Source organism: Perna viridis, chromosome 15 (genome assembly GCF_037379345.1).
Source record: "Perna viridis isolate PV_CMFRI_1.1 ecotype Kerala chromosome 15, ASM3737934v1, whole genome shotgun sequence".
NCBI classification, from domain to species: Eukaryota; Metazoa; Mollusca; class Bivalvia; order Mytilida; family Mytilidae; genus Perna; species Perna viridis.
Genome location: NC_142459.1, coordinates 20,787,005 through 20,813,524, shown reverse-complemented (window position 1 = coordinate 20,813,524; position 26,520 = coordinate 20,787,005). Strand labels below are relative to the sequence as shown.

General features: G+C 34.3%; 2 protein-coding genes across 8 annotated transcripts; one reads left to right on the top strand and one right to left on the bottom strand.

Moving 5' to 3' along the window:
- Positions 1–1,858: 1,858 nt before the first annotated feature.
- Positions 1,859–7,676, top strand: LOC148597425 (uncharacterized). Its single transcript, XM_088563308.1, has 5 exons — positions 1,859–2,104; positions 3,200–3,364; positions 3,648–3,803; positions 5,705–5,972; positions 7,131–7,676. The coding sequence occupies exons 1-4, from the start codon at positions 2,074–2,076 to the stop codon at positions 5,929–5,931; spliced, it is 579 nt and encodes a 192-aa protein (XP_088419434.1). The 5' UTR covers positions 1,859–2,073; the 3' UTR covers positions 5,932–5,972; positions 7,131–7,676.
- Positions 7,677–7,758: 82 nt separating this feature from the next.
- Positions 7,759–26,133, bottom strand: LOC148597424 (glucose transporter type 1-like). 7 transcript variants are annotated; one of them, XM_088563302.1, is made up of 14 exons: positions 25,986–26,133; positions 21,585–21,693; positions 21,062–21,157; positions 19,661–19,821; positions 18,026–18,150; positions 17,264–17,434; positions 16,869–16,976; positions 15,237–15,325; positions 14,160–14,249; positions 12,836–12,934; positions 12,303–12,515; positions 10,506–10,581; positions 9,474–9,601; positions 7,759–8,262 (listed from the first exon to the last, which is right to left on the bottom strand). In XM_088563302.1, exons 2-14 carry the CDS (start codon positions 21,657–21,659, stop codon positions 8,062–8,064), a joined length of 1,632 nt encoding a protein of 543 aa, XP_088419428.1. In that variant the 5' UTR covers positions 21,660–21,693; positions 25,986–26,133; the 3' UTR covers positions 7,759–8,061. The 7 variants fall into 7 exon arrangements, with proteins under 7 accessions (XP_088419428.1, XP_088419430.1, XP_088419427.1 ...); XM_088563304.1 differs by lacking the exon at positions 25,986–26,133 and adding an exon at positions 24,955–24,985; XM_088563301.1 differs by lacking the exon at positions 25,986–26,133 and adding an exon at positions 24,799–24,935 and having other exon boundaries at positions 21,585–21,695.
- Positions 26,134–26,520: the final 387 nt, after the last annotated feature.

The following is a 26,520-nucleotide window of genomic DNA, read 5'->3' as shown; positions in this document are numbered from 1 at the left end:
AATGTCTCATAAAAAATCGGCCAACTAGTGTTAGATAAATGAAAGATAATAACAAAATTACTGAACTGATATCAGGGCAAAAACCGGATAGACAGAAAACCACCATAATGGTCTTGATTTGGTACAGGTATTTCAAAATGAAAGGGGAGTAAACCAAATTTTATAACGCGCTAAACTCTCAGATACATGTAACACATACTTTTGATTATGTTTAGGCGTAGTAAGTTAACCTTTTACCGAGTTAGATACAGTATGCTTACCTTATTATTGTATATGAGTATCACCATTTGGCTTAGATATTACTCCAAATTATAAGAGACGATATTGGACCGAAGCACAGCCGAAGTCTTATATGCATGGCCAAAGCCGAGGTCCAATAACTCAACCAATATTGATAAAAAACTGACTGAACAGTCGCAATATTTCTCATTACCAAGTCTTTTATGGAATCCAACCAAGACAGTAGGATCTTGCACCGGTGGATCACACAAGTCGCAGGCATTTTCTAATTTCCCAGTTCACATTCGTTGACGATGGCATTGATCATGAACTTATATTACTGCATTTCAGATGTCAAATGCACAGGATTTCATAGGTGTGATCACGTTTTGTTGTCTACGGACTATGCTTGGTTCATGCAGTGAATCTAACGTCTCGATCATCCTTGCTCTTCTCCGACAAACTACATTGTAGGATGTCTATTCTATCAGTTTTCAGTATCAAATCATGTTCACCTCAGTTGATTTATAAGTTATAGACTATGGATGTGTACTAAGTCTTCATAAATGTGCGGGATTTCATAATGTCATATTTAGGTGGCGTAAAACTATCCGTAAATCACCTAGAAATTAGGGGACAGGCACACAGTCTGAGGATGGACACACAGTCCGAGTAAAAGACACAAAGTCTTGGAGCTTAGAAATATAGCAGACCGTTTCTTATCTTTATTAACCGGAAGAGGGCACACGATTAGGTGTTACATAATAACAGCAAATATATTCATCCTATAACGGGAGCACCATACGGTACTGCCATCACTGTAACAATAATAATGTCATGTCCATTCGTCTGTTCGTCACAATTTTAGTTTCCCGATGATAATGATTTTTTAAGACCCATAATTCTATCTTTTCATCATTCGAACCATGAAATACAGAACAAAACCGGAAATGGTGCACATTGTAGCTACATGTTCCTTAGCAGGTTCGAAAATTTGGAACGTTTGGGTACATTTTTTTTAAATGCTGCACGTGGTCTTTAACTGCTATAAAACAACCTAATTGAACGTAACGAGAATTGATATGGTGAATATATCAAAGAGTCAACCAAGTCTGACAATTACCTGACAATTTCAAAATTCATGCAAATAAACGATTGATAGAAATCGAACTCATAATGGTAATCAATCCGAATTAACCTTTGACCTTAGAAGCAATGAGAGCCTGATTTCAGTCTGACAGGAAGTTAACTTGAACTTCGTCCATTTAGCAGGTTACACCTGCCTCATATTATAATGTTGCTTGTGAACTAATGGATCACTGCATAAAGACCACGTGGAAAAAAATGTAAGAAAATACAGTTTTGTCAAAATATTTCTCTGATTATGATTTCAGTTTAAGGAGGTAGACCTAGGGAAAGGGACATAACTCATGAAGTCAGTGATTTGTTTGTATCATATTCAATTTCACCAAAGGCTATCAAGCTTTCATTTGACACAGAATGAAATTAATCTAAGTTACTTTGATGCTTACATGACATTGATGTAAAATGCTGAATACAAACGTTCCGATGATTTTTAAGGGTTGTGTCCCTTACCCTAGGTCTACCTCCTTAATATATGAGACAAGAATGAGACAGAAAAGATGATTGTTTGAGAGGGATGGCCACGACCTCTGCTTTGTCGCCGGTCACGGTGATAACGACTGTTCTACACAGGCTGTTGTGAGCTGGACATTTTGTGATATTTGTATCATTCTGTGGCAGGTGTTAAGACGAAGATAAACTCTGGACAGGGTCACTTTGTATAAATAAGTAATCGTGAAGTTTTGACCATTTTTCGACTGCGGAACAGAAATGATTTCTCTTTCTCTCATAGTCGTGTCAGGTATGAACTTGTACTACATGTATTTCCTAATAAGAAATTCTGTTGTTAATCTATTAGAGACTTGTTGAATATGTAACTGTGAAAGTACTATTGTTCGTGAGGTATAAATTTTCGTGGTTTTCGTTGGTGAGCCTGACAATAAACTTTTGGGGACCAACGAAAAGGAGATTTCTATCGATGTGTATACTGAAAACCTCAGTACCATGAATTCAGGAATCCACGAATTTGTGTATCTTCCCTGATCCGCGAAAATTGGTATCCACGAATTAAAAGTACTTTCACAGTATTTCAAATAATTTAAGTAAGGGAGTACAAATGTATGAAATCATATAAACTCATTTTGGTGTCATAGTACATGTATTTAATATGTACACTGTATGACCTGCTTATGAGGAATTATTGATGTAAATATAGTTCTCCAATTCATAGCTTCATTCACACCGCACGAGCGAGTCATTACAAATTTGTAATTTCCCGCCACGTGCCAGGAAATTAAAATGTCGCGCCGCGTGAAGATTCCCACACTTACCATGTTTACAGTTGTTATTTATATTGTTGATGAATTAAATTCTTGTTGATTTACGAATTTTATTCATATGTTAAAAGATTAGTTGGTAGTGTATCAACTAATCATTATGGTAGTGATATCGATGACGCAATGCCTTGATGACTGGAGGAAAGGTCATTGATGACGTAGTTGATGTTGGGAGAATTAAGGGTGTTGTTTAATTTATTTTTATGGTTTTATTCATGAAAGAAACAGATTCTCCCTCATTTCTCTCGGGGATTAAAGGATTTCTCCACTCTCGATAGCTAAATTTATGATTTTAACTATCTCGATTGGAAAAATCCTGTAACCCCCTCGAGACTGGAGGAGAATCTATATATAGCAAACTCTAATATTCTATAAACATAATCATGACGAATATAACACAGAACTTACAAAAATATCACATTTTGTAGAAAGTTTATAATACTAACTTATATATTATATATCATAGGTATTGTACATAGTCCTATATCCCTCCTAAATAAGTACTGACACGTATATGTACATGTAATCACCATATTTATTTTGATTTCTTGTACTTAAAGTGACAGCGGGTCATGGATTTCTGTTCGGATCACCTGGAGGTTTTGGACCAGGACCTGGCGGATTTGGGGGAATGTGTACCCCAATACAACAGTTCTGTCCTCTGAAATGCTCTGCTTATGAACGAGACGGTCATGGATGTGAAATATGTCACTGTAAAACTGCAGGTATTTGTAGATCATGATACTTTTATCGACAGTTATAGTGGCAAGTAATATCATACGGACGGATTAGATGGATATGCATGTACATGCATTCGCAATAAATCAGTATAACAAAAGTGTATGTTGTCTTAATCTGATATTATCAAATACATTTGCATGTGGTTCTTTTTTATATTCAAAACCAAGAACGGAAAACTGATGCCATTATACATGTATATCAAATTAGATAAATATATATGAAGCAACAGAGTATGGTACAATTCCAACTCATATATCGTATTTTCAGGAACACAGCTGAGCCAACCCACAGAGCATACCATTCACAACCCTTGTATTCCTTCACAAAGTCTGTGTCCTCTCAAGTGTGAAGCCTTCGTCACTGGCCCAGGGGGTCGATGTGAATACTGCCAGTGTGCGCAGACTAATCATCAGTCAACAAGCCGTATGTTTATTGCAGGCTGTTGTGGAATTGATTCCCCATTTATTGATATTAATTAATATTTAATACCATGTGAATAAATATTTACCAACGTGTGCATAAATGATTTAATAACATGATAGTAAATATTTATTAACGTGTTGGTAATTCGTACAATTTATTGATATCAATAATAAACTATTAACATGTTGATAAATATTTATTAACGTGTTGATAAAGCATTGATTGATATAAATATTTATTTATTAACGTGTAAACAAATATGTTATATTTATAAATGACAATTTACTGATATCAATAATTAACCCTTAATATCAATAATTCATATATTGATATTAATAGATAGGTAATAAATTCCACACCGGCTTACCATATTACATATGACTATCGCCTACTTGCGGAGCTCGGGATGCAGCCATATTTTATCCTGTTTTTGCAGAGTTACCTCCCGTAAGAGCAGGTATAATTTCGAAGTCTCTCTAATCGATGTTCGGATTCGGGTGCAGAAAAAAGAGGTAACTCGAATGAAAATGGAATCCCCAGCAGACAAACACAACGGTGTTTATAAAATTTATAGGGGGTTTCATTTTGTTGGTAGGTTACATAAGGATGATTTTCATTGGTATCCCGGGTAAAGAAAATTTATGGCAGGTCAGTAGAACGAGAAATTCCCTTTCGACTTTCGAGATTTTCTAAAGTATCGTCGATATCGGATGGAAAACCTTACGTGTTCCGAATAGATACCTGCTCTAAAGGGAGATAAATGTTGACAAAATGTTGGTCCACAAGTCGGGAATAGTAGTATTGTGAAACCTTTTTAAACTGAACTTCCTTTGGACTTAAAAAATGTTCTGTTTACCAATGTTCAAAATTACATGTTAATTAATGTAAAGGACTTAAGATTAAGTGTCTGTTTGAGACAGGTTTTAGGGTTGTTCAGGTCCGTTTAGAAAGACAAGTACATGTACAATGTACGTAAATGTAGGACAAAGATCAGTGTTATCGACGAACGATTTATATAGAGGTCGAGCAGCTTATGCACACTTTATTTGAAATGAGTACAACGAAAAAACTTCAATGTATTTGGAGTACTAGTATTTTGGGACTAACTTCTAAAAATCGCGGCGTTTCCCATTTAAATAACTGCCATTAGGCTCATCACAGGATAACCTCACCGCTTCCACTAAGGTTTTAGATGTGTAAACCAATGAGTTCATGCAAATACACAAATCCACTAAACAAATTCAGAGTTGTGCATACTTAAAATCAGTGATATGTTTGTATCATATTCAATTTCACCAAAGCCTATCAAGCTTTCACTTGAAACAGAATGAAATAATTAATCCAAGTTATTTTGAAGCTTACATGAGATTGATGTAAATTATTGAATACAAACGTTCCAATGATTTGTAAGAGTTGTGTCCCATACCCTATGTCTACCTCCTTAAATGGGCGAACAAGTTCATAATTAACCTCCCGTGCTATGTTATATTTACAGTGAAACATCTCTAAACCGAACCATTTATAATCTGAAAACATCCTAAACTAAAAACCCTTTTAAGTTCCTTAATTTAAATTTGGTTGGTTTTCTTAGAGCAAACTAGGTCATTATGTATGACCTGGTTTAGTACACGTCGATTGTTCCGCACTACTTACGCGATTCAAATAATAACCCTCGCACAAAGTTCTGATTATGAATCGATTATTAATATTTAGATTATAAGGAATGTTTCTTATTTTTGAGCAGGTTAACCTAAAATTAGAAACATTTCTCAAATGTATATTGGACCTTGGCAAACTGTACTCGTGTCTAAACCGGGTCCATTTTAAAGTCCAAATATGAAAGCTTACTGCCTATACAACAAGTTGGTTAAAACGTCAATTTATTGCAATTTTTTTTCTAGAAACTACAAGTACACCTGCGTCAACGACAACCAAGGCACCAACAACGGTAGCACCAACGACAAATTCGCCGGCGACGACCACTGCGGTAACAGCTGCCCCGACGACGACGGATCCAGATTGTGTTATAGCTAAACAGATCTGTAGTGCTAAATGCAATGGACAGTATCTTGTAGATCCCAGTGACTGTACATTCTGTATTTGTAAGAGCGAGATCAACGGTGGATAATCCACTTTGTCTTTAAAAACAGATTGCATGTAAGCATACAGGTACGAACCAACTTTCTCTAATTTTACTTCCGGATTGTCTGGTTCGTCGTCTGGTAAGTGTAAAATTAGTCGTCTTAATATGACGTCACAGTTTATCAAAGTATTGTGACGTCATAACTTACGACTTGTTTTACTCTTAAGATTTTTGTGAAGGTGGCTACTGGCACGAACCACTTGGTACGAACCAATAATGGCACACGAATCTGTGGTTTTACTGAAACGAACCGTATAATGCATGATTTTGCATGATTTGTGAAGTATTGGCATTGCAGTACTGTCTATGGGTTACAATGTAACATAGTTAATAATGAAATGAGGATTAAGTTCATAATACTTATTTGCAGTATCCCGTAAAAATTATCGATATCAGAAAATGTCGAAAACAAAACAAAATACACAATTTGAATCAAATAACTCTTTTGTAGTTGGGTGTTGTTTTAAGTTCTTAATACCATCTGATATTTTCTGGGGGCAATTTCATAAGTTTCATGTCAGACCACTGTTTCCTGGACTTTTATATGTGTACATGTATTTACTCCACCTCTAATAATTATCAGTTGAAGTCAACTAATCGGCGTTCTGTATTTTGATCACGTGAAGACGTTGTATTTCCGATACATGGTCACTATTTTAGCAATCCCGGTCAGTTGTCGTTTTTTTTTTAGTTTACTACAATCAAAATGGCGACCAAACCGCCGCTCACGGCAGACGCTATACAAAACAAAAGTACAATAGAGGCAACACAAGGGTAAAAATTGAAACACACATCAGGAACATTAAAGAAAATTATTGCTATCTAAATATCGGGCATTAACTATTTTTTTTCTTTAAAAAAAAACTAAATCATCGATGGGGTAAATTCGTTACATATTGATTGAGCGGCCGTGTACGGAATTTACCCTGGTCAGTAGATTCCATATCTGGCTCGGCTGTGCCTTGCCGGGTATGAAATATACTGACCAGGGTAAATTCCGTACACGGCCACTAAATCACTATGCAACTAATAGTGCTCACGCTTTCAGGTTTGTGAACGCACGATTTTTATATAGAACGAAGAGACAAGTTATGAACGTCCTTTTCATTTTATTGTGAATGTTTGTGATACAAATTCCAGATGTGAATATCAAAATATAGTACCTGTTTGCTTATTTGTTTCAGGAAGAAAGAGCTCGCTTTTATGTTGCTGTGTATTTTGTGGGTGAATAAACTAAGTATAAACAAATATATATATATATATGACTTAAAGGAACACTTTCTATCTGATTTTATTCACATTGCAGTTCGAGACTCCTTTTTATTGTATGCTTGTAAAATGTATGTTCTTATATTACATACATTAAAATTGGAATTAAGGACTTAAAATACTATAAAAAGCCAAAAAATAAGGAAAACTAAAGTGTTTTTTACTACAAAAATGTATGTCCCTCTAACAAAGGGAATCTGTAACGTGCTTTTCTTCGTCTATGTTTACAGCCCATCTGGATCACTACTGAGTCTTGATAAACATACGTGTAACTGTAATTTTTCAAGGGGTCATTATCAGGATATGGGAAGTTTACTGCAGAATTAAGAATAATACATGACCACTCTTTGTCCAAGAATAATTCGGAATTTTAACCAAATGAAATTAAAAAAAATATAAAGTACATGTATGTACTTTTTTGTAACCGTTGGAATAAGTGCATTATAATTGTGTGTTGGACGGTTTGGGTGAAAGCAGCGTGGCTTTACTCCATATGCTTTAATTTCTTTGGATGAAAAAACAATTGACAAAGATGCAAACACGCACCATGCAAATTCTATATTTAAAAGAACATAATAACGACGTAAGACAAAACAAAGAAATGTGTCCACTCAAAACCAATGTCCCGTTCGGCACTTTACGGAGAGAATCGTAAATTAACGACATATCATTTGAAATAGTTGTAGTACCAAGTGTCATGATGACATATCCGACCATCCCACTAGTAATATGTTCCCAAACATAAATTTTGGGACATACAATTCTAGTTATTTTCATTATGAGATAATTATACAAGTTCAGTGTCTTCTGTCAGTACATTTTTTCTAATAGTTTTACTTTTCTATTTTATCCACTGTTTTCTTTTGATGTAGTTTTGAACTGTACAAGACCAGTATCCTCAGTGGGCACTTCCTTTGATCTGTTCCATTGAGAAGATATCTCTTCTATTGTTTTATTCTTTGTTTCTGGTAAATATTTAAACAAAAATATCCAAAATAGCGCAAGGAATCCTGTGAATGGCAGGAATGAATAATGCCCTATAGCTTTCTGAAATAAAAATAAGTAATACGTAAGTACATTGTAGAATTATAACGAAATTCAGATTTTTAATAAATAATAATAAGAACAATGCTTGAAGCTAAAAGTCGACACAAAAAGGAAACAAAGACAAAGACAATACCAGCAAACATTAAGAAACAGAAGGAAAGCCCAAATGTAATTGTGGGTGAGCTACATTTTTTGTACATGAACAACTGAGTATTTCATTCACTTGCAACATACACACGTAAGGTGGATCATATTTATAACAAAGAGCATTCTTTTCTGTCATCTTGCAAAATCAAACAGAAGTATGTACTTTAAATGAGGAAATAAGTGTAAAAATATAGTACATGTATTGTAACCGGAAATCATGACTACATCTCCACAACCGAGGATTGAACCCTAGACCACACGGTGACAAGCTTAAGTCAGCGACAAACCGATATGGCTAATGAATTAATCCTTAACCGAATTAAAATCTCACTACCTACTACAACGCAGGTAGACCGTCCTGTCACACGAGTATAAGAAATTTGATTATCTCCCTTCGCAAATGTATATCTAAAAATATTAATGTTGCAAGTTCATAACAAGATGCACAGATAGACGGACGGACAGACACAGTATTTCTTTTATACCTCTTAACATTTCTTTCCTTAATAGGGTGTGTAATTCTCGTCATGTGACGCCGTGATTTCACGACAATGAGTCATAGTCTGCTATTCAAAAACGACTTGCAGACCCAATACTGACATCACAAAGAAAAATTACAGAGGTTTTTCTGGCGTCAAAGGCCATTCAGAGATAAATCTGGGCATTTGTGAGCAAAATGCAATGTGTGTGAATTCATGTATTAACAACCACTAGAAATAGGAAACATGTACATGTAGAATGTAACAATTTCTATGTATTACACAAAAATATTTCGTTGACAGACATTAATAAAGAAAACAAGGATAATGTAAAGGGGTTATGGGGCATTTTCTGGTGCATGTTTCGTGTCTACCTATAAGAGAAGACAACAAAGAAATTTTCAAAAAAAGGTATAATTGAAAATCTGGAGGCATAACAGATTGACTTCTCTGAAGACTGAAACACAGTTAAGCTTTGCTGTTTTTGTATTGGTATATATTTCAATACCCCCACATTAACTTGTTTCATTATTTCATCATCCTGTTAACTGTATAAACATTTTTTCGGAGCTTGTTAATCCTTACCTGTAATATAGGATATACATAACCCACAGCGAAATTAAACACCCAGTTGATCAAGACGCTGATACTCATGGCTGCTGGTCTAGGACCCTGGGAAAATAATTCCGCTACGATCATCCATGGAATAGACCCTGTAAAATAAGCATGTTTTGTAGATAAGTAGTGTCTGAGGCAATAAATATCGTTAGTTTTTGCGTGGGCAGATAATAACTTTTCTTTTCACGGTGTCATAGTTTTCCTTTCCTCTTTCGTCTACCCAGGGCTTGACTTTTTGTGAACTCGGCCGGTGTTTCCAAAAATACAGAGGATGTCTGCCCTACCGGCGCACTTGGTCTATGCTCTCAGTTTTCAGTCGAGTCCGGTTGCTCATTTAATATTGGGATTTTTTTTTGTGCGTGTTGTTTTGTTTATTTCATGTTATTTGTTGTGTGTATCCATATTTTCCCTGTCTCGTTTTTATCCTTAGAAAATATTGTTTTGCTCGAGTCTTGGTTCCCCTTGTGTCCCTCACGAAACCCAAAGTCTATTTAAGTTATGAATTTATTTGGTATCCTATACACATACTGTGCTACGTTTAGTATTTCAATTATTTAATTGGTTCAACAAGCTATTTCCAATCCTTAAATATACATGTATCAGAATCTACAGACGTATTTACACTTGTGAAAGCCATTGACAAAAAAATTCCGGTTGTTTTCGTAGTGCATTCTCCTTCAACTTAAAGATTAATGACGTCACAATTTATAATTATATTGCTTCATTGACGTCAAAAGGTTATAAGTAGACAAATCTGGGGTAATTCGGAGCAAAATGACAAGTGTGAATTCATGTATGTGTCAACGTGATTGAAAATATTCTAGACAACAATGCCCCTAATGGAGCTTTGAATTTCACAGTTGCTATCACTTTTGTCCTATGAAATGCTAGGCTGTAAGCTCAATCGGTTTCGTTGTCATGGTTAAGCTTCATGCGTATCACGTGATGTCAAAGCAAACTCAATACCGACTGCGTCGGAAAAGTAAAAAGAAAATTTACCTGGTCCAATGGCAAAGAAAACTACAAAACACAGAGACACTACGATGGTAGCAATCTTCACCCAGTTGGCCTTTTCCTGTAAGACATAAATATTGTAAACTCAATTATACAGATTCAGTGCCATTAACTGAAATATTGAATCCACTTTGCAATGTTCAGAGAGCTGTTAGACCAAATGACAGGTCTAAAAATAATAAAAGAAGTTTGACTCCAGCTACCTGTGGAGACATGAGACATACATGTACATACACAAGTATAGCATTAACCAAAGGAAAACGTCGGTTTACATGCACCATTACCAAGAACGTTTGAGTAACATACGTTAGTATAATTTCCAAACAGCGGCACCTATCGTTTTCTCTCTTACTAGCCACTGCAGACAGGCATATGGAATTCTCGAACTGTATTCAAATCATATTTCAGTTGAAAATTTGATTAGTTCGCGTAAATCATTCACTTGATGCGGTTTCTGGTTATTATCATACCGCTGTCTGCAGGGTTTAGAGTGAATTTCAAACTCCAGACACAGTTCAGGGCTTCACAAAAGTACTGTCAAAACAGACGGATAGGAGGTTTTATAATATACTAATAGCCAATATAGTATTTTCACAGGAACATCAAATGGCAAATTCACTTAAAAAGAAAACAAACAGCCATAGAAATCACAAAACACTGAAAACTCCAACAAGGTAAGCAAACCAGACACTTTGGAAGGGATGGGTTGTCATTTTTGATCCCACGAATTGCACGAATCTAACATAATTTTCGAATTATACAAACTTTTCAAGGTTAAAGCTGCCGCCCCCCCACCCTTGGATCCAATGATGGCAATCAGATCTACAAAGAATACCCTAGACCACTGTACCAGATTCTATGAACTTGTTTCTAAATTGTTACTTGTACATTTGTGACGTTTATTTAATTGGAACATTTGGCTTTCAATCATTCGAAAATATATTAACATCACATATTTGCATAAAAATGACAAATTCGTGAACTTTTTGTAATATCTAATACACACCACAAGGTACACCAATATACAAACAATGGATGTTATTCGGTGCATTGTTTTATTGTGGTTTGTACGATCAGATAACAACATGATTAAAAAACACCTTCATAAAACTATACAAACTTGTATATTTGTAATATTTTGACATCAGTTGTATGTTAGCTAAAGGTCCTTGTATCATGTATCTACAAAATAACTTCAGTTTAGAAGGAAAGAAAAGATGCATCCTAGAGAACCCTACAGGTCGACATGTTCTGTTATGTGGAGCCGTTAACAAATAGAACTTAATATATGTTACATGTATACTGTGTATTAACTTCCTTACAAATGATTTTTTTGGCATAAGTGATTATCTTTTCGTTCTTCCCAGTAGCTTATTGAATATACTATTTATTGTATGGATTTTTTCCATAATCTTTTGTTATTTTCAGCATAAATTATAAAGTTTGTGACCACTGACTTGATGTTCGGTTTGGTGACGTTCTGTCACGAGAAAGTTCAGAAATTATTTCGCGTATATATCATTTTTTTACACAAGTAGCTTACCACAAAGTATTGCTTTCTACATAATAATATGTTTTAAACAACTCCTTGTCTAAATCAATAGACGATGACGATTGCACCAATCTCAAAAGCCGCATTCGTTCCAGTGTTTTTAAGAAGTTCTTGCAGGCAGCCAACATACAGGTTTGTTTTGGCAAGTTTCAGTGTCGTAGCGTTGCAGTTACTTTATATGAAGTATTAACTTTTAACTAGTATATTAAGCATTTGAGACCCAAACATACCTGGAAGATTAGCGATAAGGTAATTAGAATACTGAAAACAAACATTCCCGCTAAACCAGTCAGATGCAGAGTTCTTCTTCCAATGATGTCCATTAATGGAATTGTGATAAGCGTCATCACGACCATAATTGCACCTATCCCACTAGTGGCGTGAGCAGCAGTAGACTCGGATACTCCCGCGCTTTTGAAAAGTGTTGCTGAATAGTAAAATATCTGGAAAAGTGAAAGATAAAAGACAGTAAAGTAGCAGTATCGTATGTATGATTTAAAAATCGCAACGGAACATCCATGAATTCTTGTTCCTTATTCATCCATTGACAAAGATATGCATGCTAAATATTTCTGTGGGTTTGTGTCTGATTGCAGTGGACTGTCGCCTCAATATTTCTGTTTCTGTATCTATTCTGTATCAAAAAATATTTTGTCCTATTCTACACGCATTACTTGTTGTAATAGTTGCTTGCAGACATTTGGTTTTTTTTTCTAAAGTTTTTAAAGTTTAGCATAGATTTGATAAGATAAACTGAACATACTGCATTAATTCCCGAAAGCTGTTGTGAAAGGTGCATGACTATGCTAATCACTAGAGGCATCCAAAGGGACCTCTTCTTCAGAAGGTGAAACATACCAATCTATAAATATAATAATAAAGTAGAAGTGAAAATACTCAGCAGACAGAGGAAACATCAAAACCCAAATCAGTACGCATGCACAAACACACATGTACAAAAGTACACTGTACAACTCCAAACCCTCATTGTTGACCAGAATGAATGAAGTTTTACTTATGAAACATCTTCAATATACGTGATTTCTATTTCAGTTTTTTTAACTTTGTGTGAGTAGGATATAAAGACAAGTTATGGTGAAACCAAAAGTAATGTCGTGTAAGCATACATCAACTATAATTTTCCCGTAACAGACCGTACAGTTTACTCCCGGTAGTTATAATAACATTTGAATTTCTGAACAGACTTATTGCACATTTACTGAGGTTTAAGTAGCTGTCTTTGTAAGAATCATGCAAAAAAATGTGATACATCCCAAAAAAGGCTACATATTTTTATTTTTGTAATTAGGTTGTTTTATGGATCTATATTATGAAATGTGTAATTATTCATTCAAATCTGCCTGCCCTTAGGAGATAATCCACATTGAAATCCAGTAGATTCTATTGTATTTGAGTGCCATTTACAGAGTTATCTCCCTTAATTTTGAAATCTATAGTGCATTCTATATAATTTGTATCTCCTAAGAGCACGGGTTATATGAAAAACCACATGTTAATTTCTGTTTACTATGACATTTCAAACAAAATATCAAAAATAAAAATATGTAGGCTTTTTACCCATGAATCACATTTTGCATGATACTTAGCTGGAGTGCTACTTAACTTCGTTAAGTTAAAACTTCGTGTATTCACCTACAAAATTAAAATACTAAAGTTCGACCAAAAAGGTATATTGTATGTGTGTGATTCGGGGGATATGAATTACCCTAAACATTGCATAAAAAATTTTTCCAACAAAGGTGGAGAACCGTCCCTGGAGCCGCCACTGTTAACAAACAAAAAAATGAAAAATGTTAATCATGTTTTTTTTTCATTTTTTACAATTTTAACATCGTTCCATTTGTTCATAAGAAAAATTAAAAACTAATTAAGCAAGCCACTTATCCAGTGGAAGAAATAAAGAGAGTGATAGAGGAACCTTGGAAATTAGTTGAAAGCCATAGGAATTACCAAGCGTATAAATGTGTGAGGTCAAAATATAAGTAAACGTCATTCCTTTTCTCGCAGATGGATTGAATTAACATGCAAAGCAATATCTTACATGTAACCTACCAAAATATACTCACAAATTTACACTTTATTTTATGAATTACAACGAAGAAATTTCTGTCTCGCCTGTTCCGGACAAAGCCAGTAGACGGGGCGTCAAGTTCGTCCTTGAAAGCATGGAAAATATTTTTTTTTCAAACAAAACTTTTGTTACTGAGATATACACATATACATGTATGTACCGCTTGTATTGTTCAAATTTGTAAACCTATATTCAACATATACCAAGACTATATTTTTAAAGACTTCTTGAAAATTCATTATTGGTTTGAGTGGGATGCTGCATTATAAGCTTAAGAATATGTACATATCGTGTAAAACCCTTCAGTTGGAAAGCCTACGGAAAAATATTTTGCACGATCCATGCTTATTTATACATGTGTATGATGCACGTGAACTTACCCTTTGTATCAGGGTCTTCGAAATCTATCAAACGGTTTATGAGATAGTACATGGACGAAGGGAAGACAGACACGTAGGCGGGTGGACAGAGTAATGTCTATGTACATAAAGATATCCCTTAGCTTCGTTTGCCGGTGTATGAAGATAACTTTTTTTTGATAACTCACCAATAAGGTGAAGGTGACCGACAATGTTGAATATTGTTCAGAAACAAAGTTGGGCGACATGTGTTATTAAAAGTTCATTTCATGGCGATTCGTGAGTACCAGGTTCATGAAAATGTAAACTCCCTTGAAAAAAAATATGCTCATAGGCATGCAGATATTCTCAGGAATTGTACCAACGGTCACCTAGTGGACAAACTGAAGTTAAAAAAACCTTATTTCCTTAATCTAGTTACAAACCACTATCCCTCCTTCTATGTCTGGCAGAGCAAGTTTCTCTGTACAATCAAAGTATGAAAAATATCCCATTGTACAGAATTACACAATCTGTTATATGGAACGCTGTAGCAGTCATGTATTAATGACTTACGAAGTTTAATGTGCAGTGAAACATCAAGATGTTGAATCCAAAGATGTTTTGCTAAACCAACATGCCCAACATGTAAACACAATCTACAAACTATAGATTGCCATGTGAACTGTGTAGATTACATTAAGGTGCGCTAATTTGTCTTGAACTACATGTACCTTAGCCTCGGCTTTCCGACTGGTTTGTTCTCGTTTCATCTCCGACATGTCGGCGTCAACCATAGATGTACCTCGTAGGGTCCTTAATGCTGGAAAAAGTAAATATAGGTCAAAACCAGTGAACCAGTAATATCATATTGTTAAAGGATCAGAAATGTCAAGTTCATTGAGGAATAGCATCTTTGTCTTATGGAAAGTTAACCAAAAATAGCATGAACACCAATCCTAAAACCGACGTATTTACACAAACCGAATCACTTCCCTTCCGAAGCACACAGTCCCTAACCCTTGTCCCAAGTTTTGGCCGAGTAAAATTTATAATTTTTCACACTATATTTTAACATTGTTTAGTAAATTTTATTACCCCGAATGTCATTTTGAAAAAAAAAAAAATTTTCAGGTTAAGTCAATATGTACATAATTAAACAATTTAGGCACTAAAAGTTTAAATATACTATTCACAAAACAAACATTTGAAAATACTTGTGTTTTTTTTCATTATTTTGATCACGCAGGTTATAGGCGACATTTTGTTAATATTTTCTAATTGAATAAAAAAACAAATCTTTTAGAGGTCAAATACTTAGTAAATATTTGATAAGTAAGAAAATTAAGTGGCCCTCCAGAGAAAATGTTGACGAGTAAAATTTCTGAATTGATTTTTTTTAAAGTTAGTATGTTTTCCCCCTTTAATTTCAGTTACATGTAAAAATTAACTCTGAGAGAGGCTTGTTCTACTTATAGTAATTTTTAGGTTTAATTTAGTCAGCCATTGCGTGCTATTAAGTTTGATTTAGTATTGAGATAATTATCATTTTTAGGCTTTAAACTGACTTAAAATGCTTTGTCTATTTGATAAAAAATCGGAAGTCAAGAGAGATGATCAGCCAAGGATGATATCGTCAGGATGATCATGATATCATATGAAGTTTGGAACTTGTTCCTTAACTCAGTCTGACTGTTGAATCATTTTAAGTGTAAGTCCCTGTAAGAATCAGGCAGTAGGTGAAACATGGTATGAAAAAGCCAACCCATCATTTTGATACATGTAGTGTAATTTGACTGTTTGCAACATTAGAATCAAGGAAAACATACAAGATTTTCCATATCATGCTGGACCATTGAGTTACAATTTCACTGAAATGCACTGAAAATGAACATTTCAAGGGCAGATAACTCTGCCATTTTTCTTCGATTCTACTTAAAACTGTCAGTACAAAGCCAGTGATGCCGAGATCAAATAATAGTCTTGTCTTTTCAAATACAGATAGTATCCTTGAGTAATATTACATTGTCATATCGATAGGGTTTTGACGTGCATGTTTCTGATTTTTCCCATTTTGCCTGATTCTTACAAATACTTACACTTAAATGTTAACTAAACCCTATGAAAGAAGTGATGACGCTTTACAGCTATGCTTTGTCAATATTGACTTATGTTTCATCTCAAAGTCTCCATTAGCCCCTCAAATTTACTCCAAAGCTATTTACTGATTTCTTGCCATCTATTGAGTGATGTAATTCCAACCTCTTACGTTGTAGGTGTAACGACATAAACTCAAGCAATCATACACAGAATCATCACAAATACATAAAAAAAAGTATTGTTTAAGTATTATATATTTCACTTACAGTTTAATGCTTTTTCTTCTTGCTCTTTTGTAATCAATAAATATCGTGGACTCTCCGGACATAAAGGCATCAATACCAGCTGTAGGGCACATGGAATAACACACAGCCCTATAACAGAAATAAACCAATAGAGGGCTTTCATGACACAGAGGGGTATGATAAATTGCTATGCCCATTGCATAAAACAAAGTCGTAGAACAGAAATAAACGGAAAGCTGCAGAACATAATCTTTTTAATACATTGTGTAGTTTCTTGCTCCTATCAATGTGACGTTTGTGTTATGTGTTTAACGTTTGTTTTATTTGTTACCTATTTTCAAATTTTTATCCCAAAAAATCAGTCTCACAATTTCATTGGATACATGTAAACATGTACATGGATAACAATTATGTACCTAAAAGCACGTGCCAGTACATTCCATTCCCAAGTACTTCCGGAAAACCTAAAACTTGTGAAAACAAGATACCAATGACAACTCCGAACTGATGAAGGGTACCTAGAGCACCTCTAATGTTAGGAGTAGAAATCTCAGACAGGTATAATGGTGTCAATCCAGTGTATAAACCTGAAAAACATGATGTACCGATTAAAAAACAATGATCCTACTAGCAAAAACAACATAAAAAAGAAATGATCTAGTAATTCTTCGATGGAACTACATGTACATATATTAAAACGGTCAAAAGGTGAGATTCAATGGGCCTACTGTATTTTTCTTTGAAGTGAAACGTTAATATGCAAGTTAAATATTGCGTTATTAGTAGGCAGTATCTTAAAGCGAGTATAATATATAACTTCAAAAATTAGTTACTGTCCAGTAACTAGTACTAGTAACTACCGAAGAAATGTCATTAGAAAACCAACTCCATCCCCGAAATTAACTATTTTATTCGTTGTAACGGCATCTTACTGTAATAAATTTCACTTTGAGCATGATTTACCCGATTTCACATGATTTCACAAGGATTATTCCCTTTTGGAAAAATTCCTTTTCGCGATACGACCAAAATCACCGAGAGCATAAAAGTCGTTACAAAACAAAGCATGGTACATGTTCAAATGTAGGTCTTGTTTTAGAATTAAAATATATGTATTTTAGTCGACACCGCCGCCGTTACAATACGATATGGATGATAAAAGAAAAAAAAACACTTACCGCAATTGAAACCGACAAGGAATCTGCCAGCTATGATCATCTCATACGAGTTAGCATGACGCCCAAAGAACATTAAACATGCAGCGCCTATACCAGGTAGAGTATTCAATATCAGACCAAACTTCCTGTAAATACATGTATATCGTCAAAATGAGCAATTACCAAAGAAACCGTAACCATGACGATATTCCCACGGTCGAAATCGCGGTTAATTATCGATTTTTTTTTATCATAATCCCTATTTCAATACTTACTATATAAAGTGTAATTATATCATTGTGCTCCTCCACTTGCTGACCTATTACTTCACTGAGGCTGACTTTATAGCTGAACTGATCCGAAAGAAAGAATATCATTAAGCTAGATCTTATAATCTCAGTTTCAGCTATTTAGATGACGTATTGTCGTTAAACAAACCTAGTTTCGGGGATTTGATACATCGCATCTACCCCCAAAGAACTTGAAATAAAGGATACTACAGACACTGTGAAGTCAGCCTCATATCTTGACCTTCACTTAGAGATCGATGGTAAAGGTAAACTATTGACCAAACTTTACGACAAACGTTATGACTTTTCATTCAGAACTGTTGAAACTTTCCTTTCCTCCGTGCAACAGCCCTTCAGCACATGCGTATGGAGTTCTCATATCACAACTCATACGTTATGCCAGAGCTTGCCGGATTTTGTGTATTGCTCTAGACTTCTTACAATAAGTCTTCTGGAACAGGGTTACATGTATGTTGCTACAAGATCTAAGTCATCACTACAAACGTTTTATGGTCGTCATCATGATCTCGTGGATAGTGTATTCATCTGCACCATGATAACTGAATTGTTCAACGTGTCATAGTTTTCCTTTCCTCTTTCGTCTAACCCAGACTTGACTTTTTATGAGCAACTCGGTGGGTGTTTCTAGAAAAGCAGAGGACGCTTACGCTACCGGTGCACCTAGTCCACGCTCCCAGTTTTTAGTGGAGTCAGAGTTGCTCATTTACTTTTATTACTTTGTATGTATTATTCAAGATACCTTATGTTCTTTGTTGTGTTTGTTGTGTTTGTCTGTTTCCCATGTCTGGTATTTGTCCCTGGATTACATTCTATTGATTTCCGCTAGAATCTTGGTTCCCTTGATTACTCTTTAATGCTTTTGATAGACAACTTACTTAAAAAAAAATGACGGAAACAAATCCCATAAAAAATATTTATGAACAACAACTATTTAAATGGACCTGTTTTTATACTGCATTGACTATTTGTATAACTTCAGATACCTAGATAAAAAAAACGCTAACTATGTATTGAAAATTTCATTTCAAAAGTTACACTCTTTCTGATTGGAAAAAAAATGTCCATCATTTCATTGACCAAATTTTGTAATGTGAGTATGACGTCATCAACCTTTTTTTAATGATTTACTTGTTAAATTTTGATACTAAAATTAAATTATAAGGAATGACTGTTATATTTTTATTTAATGTGTACTACGTGATTGAGGTTAATTCTAAATAGATCGAAAAAAATCATAACAGTCATTCCTTTAATATTTGTTAAGACTAATATCTCAATATTAAAGGCCTATAAACAGGAATTATATTGTATTTGTGTGTTTAAAAATCACTAATATAAACTTCACCTTCCAAAACAATCAGCCCACCATCCAGCTATCAGCCCTCCAATCATTCCTCCAACAGCAAAGATGGCGACCAATAGTGAGTATAAATTGAGAATCGTATCCCCCGAAAACTGTTCTCCTGTCCTTTCATAGTGAGAGACATTCATAAACTCTTTGATTTTCTAAAAAGTTAAAAGAAACCTTGTAATACGTGCTATATATTGGTAAATTGTGATGATGTCGTTAATCTCCAAGTGGTTCCGCGACACTTTCGACACACAGGGGCGGATCCAGGGTTTCGGGTTGGGGGCGTAAATAAAAGTAAAGGCCGATCAAAGCGAGGCAAGACAGTTTTTTTAGGTAGACTTTGTTCCAATGAAGGTTTCATGCAAATGTTCCCCCAATATCAGTGGGCGTACTAATGCATGTCAGGTATGCGCCTCCGATATTTTGCTGGTTGCATTTTTTTTGTCCAATTTTATCTATTTCTTAAGGAATGTTTCTAATTTTTGAACAGGATATACGAAATAACCTGGTTAGCCGAAGGGGTTTATAAAAAAATTGTGAATTGGCGCATACGGGGTTGTTTCGTATAACCTGTTAAGTACTAGTTTTTGTAAGAATGTGATACACCCCAAAAAAAAGGCTACATATTTTTATTTTTGTTAATAAGTTGTTTTAAAGGTCTCTATTATGAAATGTGTAATTATTCATTCCGATCTGTCTTTTCTTAGAAGACAATCAACATTGAAAATCCAATAGATTCTATTGTATTTGAGTGTTTTTACAGAGTTATCTCCCTTAATTTTGAAATCTACAGTGCATTCTACATAATTTTTATCTCCTAAGAGCACGGGTTATATGAAAAACCACATGTTAATTTCTGTTTACTATAGCTATTCAAATAAAATATCAAAAATAAAAATGTATAGGCTTTTCACCGATAAATCACTTTTTGCATGATTCTTAGCTGGAGTGCTACTTAAAAAAATAGAAACATTCCTTTTAGTATAGATTTGATTCAAAAGTGTAACAAAAATTTATTGTGTATAGGATTATTTGAACAGCAGACTGCGACCAATCGACGATACAGTACCAAACAAAATACAAAATAAACACAAAGGTTGCTACAAATCAAATTGAATTATCAGCCGGAAATGCCCTTAAGACAGTAACTAGTGCAGTTAAATGATAAATGATGAAATATAGTTATAGACAACCATTCAGAGGACACCGTCTAGCATTGGACAATAATAACCTGGATACCCATTTTCCTGACCGTCTTTACGAAATTTCTGGTCTTGCCTTTGACCTTGAGCAGGACTTAAAAGCAAGATTTCATCTTTACCTCAAATTAAAAAAAAATTGGAAAATTCGAAGAGGCTGGAATAATAAGCATCTAAATATACACCTAATACTTACACCCTCAGGAGCATTGATGACGCCAGTATTGAAACCAAACTGTAGAGAGCCAAGGATAGCAGCGAACACAGCCAGCACCAGTCTTCCTGTTACCTTCTGTAACCAAATAAAACGAGTGGTTTTATCGTTGGGTTCAAACTATTCGTTAAAAAATCATAGGTCCAGTTGTTTATCAAAATTTGAATTAAAAAGATTAAAAGCCAACGGAGAAATAACAATTAAATTTACCAACGTCTTGTAACGTGAGATTTATATATATTATACTCCCAGTAAAGTGGTCCTTGAATATAAGATTTGCCGCTTCTAATTTAAAGGACGAAAAGGGGATGGAAATGAGTACATCTGTGCATATTTCCAGATATCGTACTAGTTTTATCAAGCAATATTTCCCCATTTATGTATCAAATCTTATACATCATAAAAAATTATTACGAGCCATGAAGTAAAAATAAAAGGTGGATTACAAACTTTATCTCTCATATTATATTGTTCCTTTAATTTTTTTTTTTGATTACAAACTTACTCCTTCATTTTTATCAGTGGTGGCAAGTTCCTTTTGAGAGGATACAGTTATACTTATGTCGTCTGTAGAAGCCATGTTCAGATCCTTAACGTTCTTTTGTGCTAGTCATCTACAATGAGAATAGTTATAGGTAAGAATCAGGCAGATTCTACAATAAGAGTGATGTGTCATTTTAAATTAAGACAGGTTCTACAATCAGAGTGATGTGTCATCTTAATTTTAGTCCGGTACTTCAATAAGAGTGATGTCTATCTTAAATTAAGACAGGTTCTACAGTTAAGAGTGATGTGTCATCTTTAATTCAGGCAGGTTCTACAATAAGAGTTCTACAGTAAGAATGGTGTGTTATACTTAATTCAGGCAGGTTCTATTGTAAGAGTTATATACCTTGAGTGTTTTCTATGTGCGGTAAATGCATTTTATTTTTTTTTAGAATTAAGTTAAAAAAAATAATCAAAGGTACCATCGCTTGCCTGTAAGAGTTTCACATGCACCAATGCATAATCATGGAAAAACCATGGGATGTTAGGTATCGAAATATCAAATGATTTCGAACAAGTAACAAATATTAACTGTCTCGTAAAGTGAAGAATAATCAAGGGGACCAAGATTCTAGCGGAAATCAAATGAATGTAATTCAGGGACAAAGACTAGGTAAGGGAAACGGAAAATAACCAAGATAACACATACAAAGTAACGAAAGTAAATGAGCAACTCTAGTAAAAGTAAATTTAGAGAAAATCAAGCTGCTCTCATTGAAACATTGAGATACGATGTTTTTTTGCCAGAACCAGGAAATATTCACACTTCCAAAGCATCAGAGTTCACTAAGAATTAGAATCGGACAGGTAAAAACAAGTTTTTACTTCCCAATTCTATCTCCGCTTAAAACATTCTCTATCAAGATCAAAACTAATATTTGGTCAACCATATATTGAAAATAAAATTAGTTTATTCTATTCTATGTCTTAAGTGTAAGTGTTTGTAAGAATCAGGAAAATGGGAAAAATCAGACACATGCCTGTCAAAACCCCACCAATCTGACGATAAAATCTCACTCAAGGATGCTTTCTCTATTTGGAAAGACCATTATTTGATCTCTGCAACACTGGATTTGCTCAAAAATTGTTCAATAAAATGTTAGAGAAATTCGATTTTGACAGAAATATCTGCTCTTGAAATATTCATTTTCAGAGCATTTCAATGAAATTATAACTTAATGCACCAACATGATATAGAAATTCTTGTCTTTCTTCCTTGATTCTTATGGAGCTAATAGTCAAAAAATTTCAAAACGGTGGGTTCTCTCATACAATGTTTCACCCACTGTCTGATTCTTACAAGAGATAACACTTTAAAGTTCTGTAGATGTTTTCTTGTAATCCTGTCAATAGCAATCTATTCTTTATGTATGCACATGTAGCACTTTCCTTTTATCAGACTCCCGATTTTCAAAATAATAGATATGTCATGTTGTGATATGTCATCCGGGCACTAAAAATGTGGTCCCCTTTGGAATCAAATGATCGACTCCTAGTTATTTTTTTTTTCTTTACAATGTGCCAGGATAAAAGGAAGAAGAGGGAGAATGTCGCATTCCAATTAAAAGAATTACAACTTTAATTGAGTCATTCATTGATTAAAGTAGACTTGTGACACAGCAATAACTCATTCACTAGGAGCTCGAGACTTCATAGGCAGATAACACCGATATCTCAAACCTTAGGGTGTGTTATAACTAGGGCCAGGTTTAAAATATCTATACATGAAAGTACTCCAGGAAATAAAGATACGCGATATACATGTACCTTTATATATTTAGATTTTCATTTCAGGAATTTGGTGTTGGGACCCTGGCGGATATTAAACTGGTTGTTGCTAGCGTCGGAAAAAGGCCTAATAATAACCAGCACGTACCCCAATTCCCTTTTAAAATTTCCATACATTTTGTCACTTTAATTACTGTTATGTAAGAGTATGCTCTTGTAATAACCCCGTATCAACGTACATGTATACATGCACATATGTATTATATGTACCAAAAGTGCGAGGTGGTTATAGGAATAACCGATTTGATTTTGAAAGGGGAGAGTGGTAAAGCAATAATTAAATTAAATAACCCGGATCAGAACTCATGATTAATACACAAGTAATTAGAGGGCGAGTAATTATAAATAAAAAAATAAAAATTGGAAAAAAATAACTATGGAAATAAAATCTAGGATATAACTTTAGACCTCCTCAAATAAAAATTAAATGGATGTTCCTAGAATGAGTACATGTAGGTCAGTGTTTTGCATGCCATTATTTACCCGACTGTACAAAACAGAAATGTTAATTGTTGTTGTTTGTTTAAGTTGCATTTTCCCATAACGATCCTGGTTGTTGGTCAAGATGTACATGTATTAGGGAGAGCTCCTAAATTGATTTTTTGTCTTTTCATATATCCACTCTTCAATTAAATAATAGTGCATTTAGTTGGTGCCCATCTGCATCTCTGATTTTACCAATAAATTATGTTTATCCTAAACTTAAAAGCCGCTACCTTAAAATAAAAAGCTTTTTGCAAGGTAAATGGTAAGCATTCCCATTTGTATCAATTATTTTTTTGGTATTGTAAAGTAAGGTGAATTGGTTGATAATTGACAGCGGTTAATCCAAAGAAAAGGGGGCCTAACCCTGAACCAATATTTTTCCTAAACGAAAAATATGAAAAACAGTTAACAATATGAATATTCACTTGTGTAGTACATGTACATTACTGAGTAATTAAATGCATATTTCTATTCCCTTTTATAGAAACTTCAATATATTAACACTAACAAAAACTTTTCATTCTCTCAAGGAAAACTTGCCTACCCGCCCGACTCCTTTGAATTGTCTAAGAATGCTCTTTGGAACCCTCATTTGTGATGTTTTAACGTTTCGTTTCTGATTAATTCGGGTTTTACTGTAGCAGTTATAACAGTAAAATCGGAATTGATCCAGAATACGTACAGAAAAACGTAAATATTAATTTTTACAGCAACAACATATGTTTGTAAACATCGGAAGCGTAAGCGGCGTTTAAACGCAGTGAATTAGCGAAAATCTTAACTTCGACTACATTTATGTCTTTACATGCATGTAGCTTTTTTTACCCCTTCTGACGGCGTGGCAGTCTGTCCTATTACCAAACGTCAAGTAAAATAACAATATTTCTTACCTTTTAAAATTTTCTACATCTTAAATCTATAAAACCTTATTTTGATGTGTATTCGCCTACAGCAACGTAACATTTGTGTTGTTGAAGTAAAATATGTTACACGTGGTATATAAAAATAGCCTGTTAATCATTTGTGTATTTCATCTAAAGCGAAACCTGTATTACCTGAACAAACCAACAATTCTATTGTTCTGCGATGTTATGTAATGATACATGGCTTATCGGGCTTACATTTGAATTAATAAAGAAAGTTAATGCATTTGAACAGATAACCAGTTTTAACAGGTTCTAAATTAATAACCACATGGAAGACATGCCCGGGTGTTTGGTTTAGACAGTTTACCAGTTATTCAGATACTGTTTGCACAGGTTTTACAAGACAGGTAATGTGTTTCCCATACATGGTTTTATTTTGGTATATCACGATAACATGCACATTTGTAACATGTACTACATGTATGACAGTGACACTGAAAATAAATCACCTTGTCTTTTTATTGGAAAGATAAACAAAAGTATAACCGTGTGTCCGTATAGCCTATAATCTACAAAAGTATATAGGACATTGGAACGTTACTTACCAATACCAGTCGAAGCGGTGACCGGAGAGAGACGAAATAAAAAAAAGAGGCTCCGCGGACGGACGAACACTATTTTCATGATTTGAACTGATAGAACATCGAAAAAAATAACTTCTTGGGAAAGCTCGGTAGTGTCTCCATCGTCCACTACGCGTAGTCCTATGTAACAGCCTGCAGAATCACCACTTGGTTTCCAATGATCAAAGTTTAATAAAAATGAGAAGTATAAATTAATTCTCACTTTAATATGTTTTCGAAATATAAGAGAAATCATTAAAACATTTACATTCTCCCGTACTTAGTCAAGTTGTCAGTTTTGATAATTACAGGAACACTACAAGATAATATTTTTTTAACAGTATCGTCCAAATGTATCTTTAAATTGATTGTAAAGAAACATATGAAAGATACAAGTTAATACTAGAAATCCATCTTCTTGTATGATTTTAATTTCGATAAATTGTACCAAACGACAGAGAGATTGCTTGGACGTCCGGTTCCGGGTGGCTCTAAATTAATCGTTCCCAATACACTAATATTAAGATCAGCTTTATTCAAATTTTTTCACGAGATAAATCATTTTGATCAATTGATAATTTTACATGAAAGACTTACCGATCGTTGTAGAGAAGACTGTTTATATCTAATAAAACTATGCTCTAAAGAATGACATAACTAAACACGTGTAGTCCCAATCAATCATTCTCTTAAAGTTATGTATATCCTCACGTGAAAATAATCTTTACTACGGGTTTAATTGTAAACTTTTAAGATCTTCGCAAATATCATTGATAAAGATGTTTGAGATATATCTTAAACGAGATAAATATATAGGCAAATGTAGGTATCATTTGTCATTAGGAATTTTATGTTGCTATGGAAAATGTTCACGCAAAGAGCATAAGGTCTATGTCACCAGTTTTTGACCTACTCAGCTTGGGTTGATCTAAGACTCTGTAAATGAAGGAAAAGGTCATCGTGTATAAGAACGTCAGTTCTTGACTAATTGTCCCTTATTCTAGTCATGTTAGGTTTATTAAACAGCGAGTAAAATGATTATCTGCAGGGAATAGAGTTAGTCTTACCTTAATTAAATGGCTATCACCTGATGCCTTAGCTAGGTAGTTAACTTGACCATTGACAAAACATA

Excerpts from the sequence above, each read along its gene's own strand:
- LOC148597425 (XM_088563308.1), top strand. The coding sequence starts at position 2,074 with ATGATTTCTCTTTCTCTCATAGTCGTGTCAG. Across the intron at positions 2,105-3,199 it reads TTCTCTCATAGTCGTGTCAG|TGACAGCGGGTCATGGATTT; the intron begins GTATGAACTTGT and ends TTGTACTTAAAG. Across the intron at positions 3,365-3,647 it reads ATGTCACTGTAAAACTGCAG|GAACACAGCTGAGCCAACCC; the intron begins GTATTTGTAGAT and ends TCGTATTTTCAG.
- LOC148597424 (XM_088563302.1), bottom strand. The coding sequence starts at position 21,659 with ATGGCTTCTACAGACGACATAAGTATAACTGTATCCTCTCAAAAGGAA. Across the intron at positions 16,977-17,263 it reads GTACTGGCACGTGCTTTTAG|GGCTGTGTGTTATTCCATGT; the intron begins GTACATAATTGT and ends TTTCTGTTATAG. Across the intron at positions 12,935-14,159 it reads ATAAAATAAAGTGTAAATTT|ATTGGTATGTTTCACCTTCT; the intron begins GTGAGTATATTT and ends TTATATTTATAG.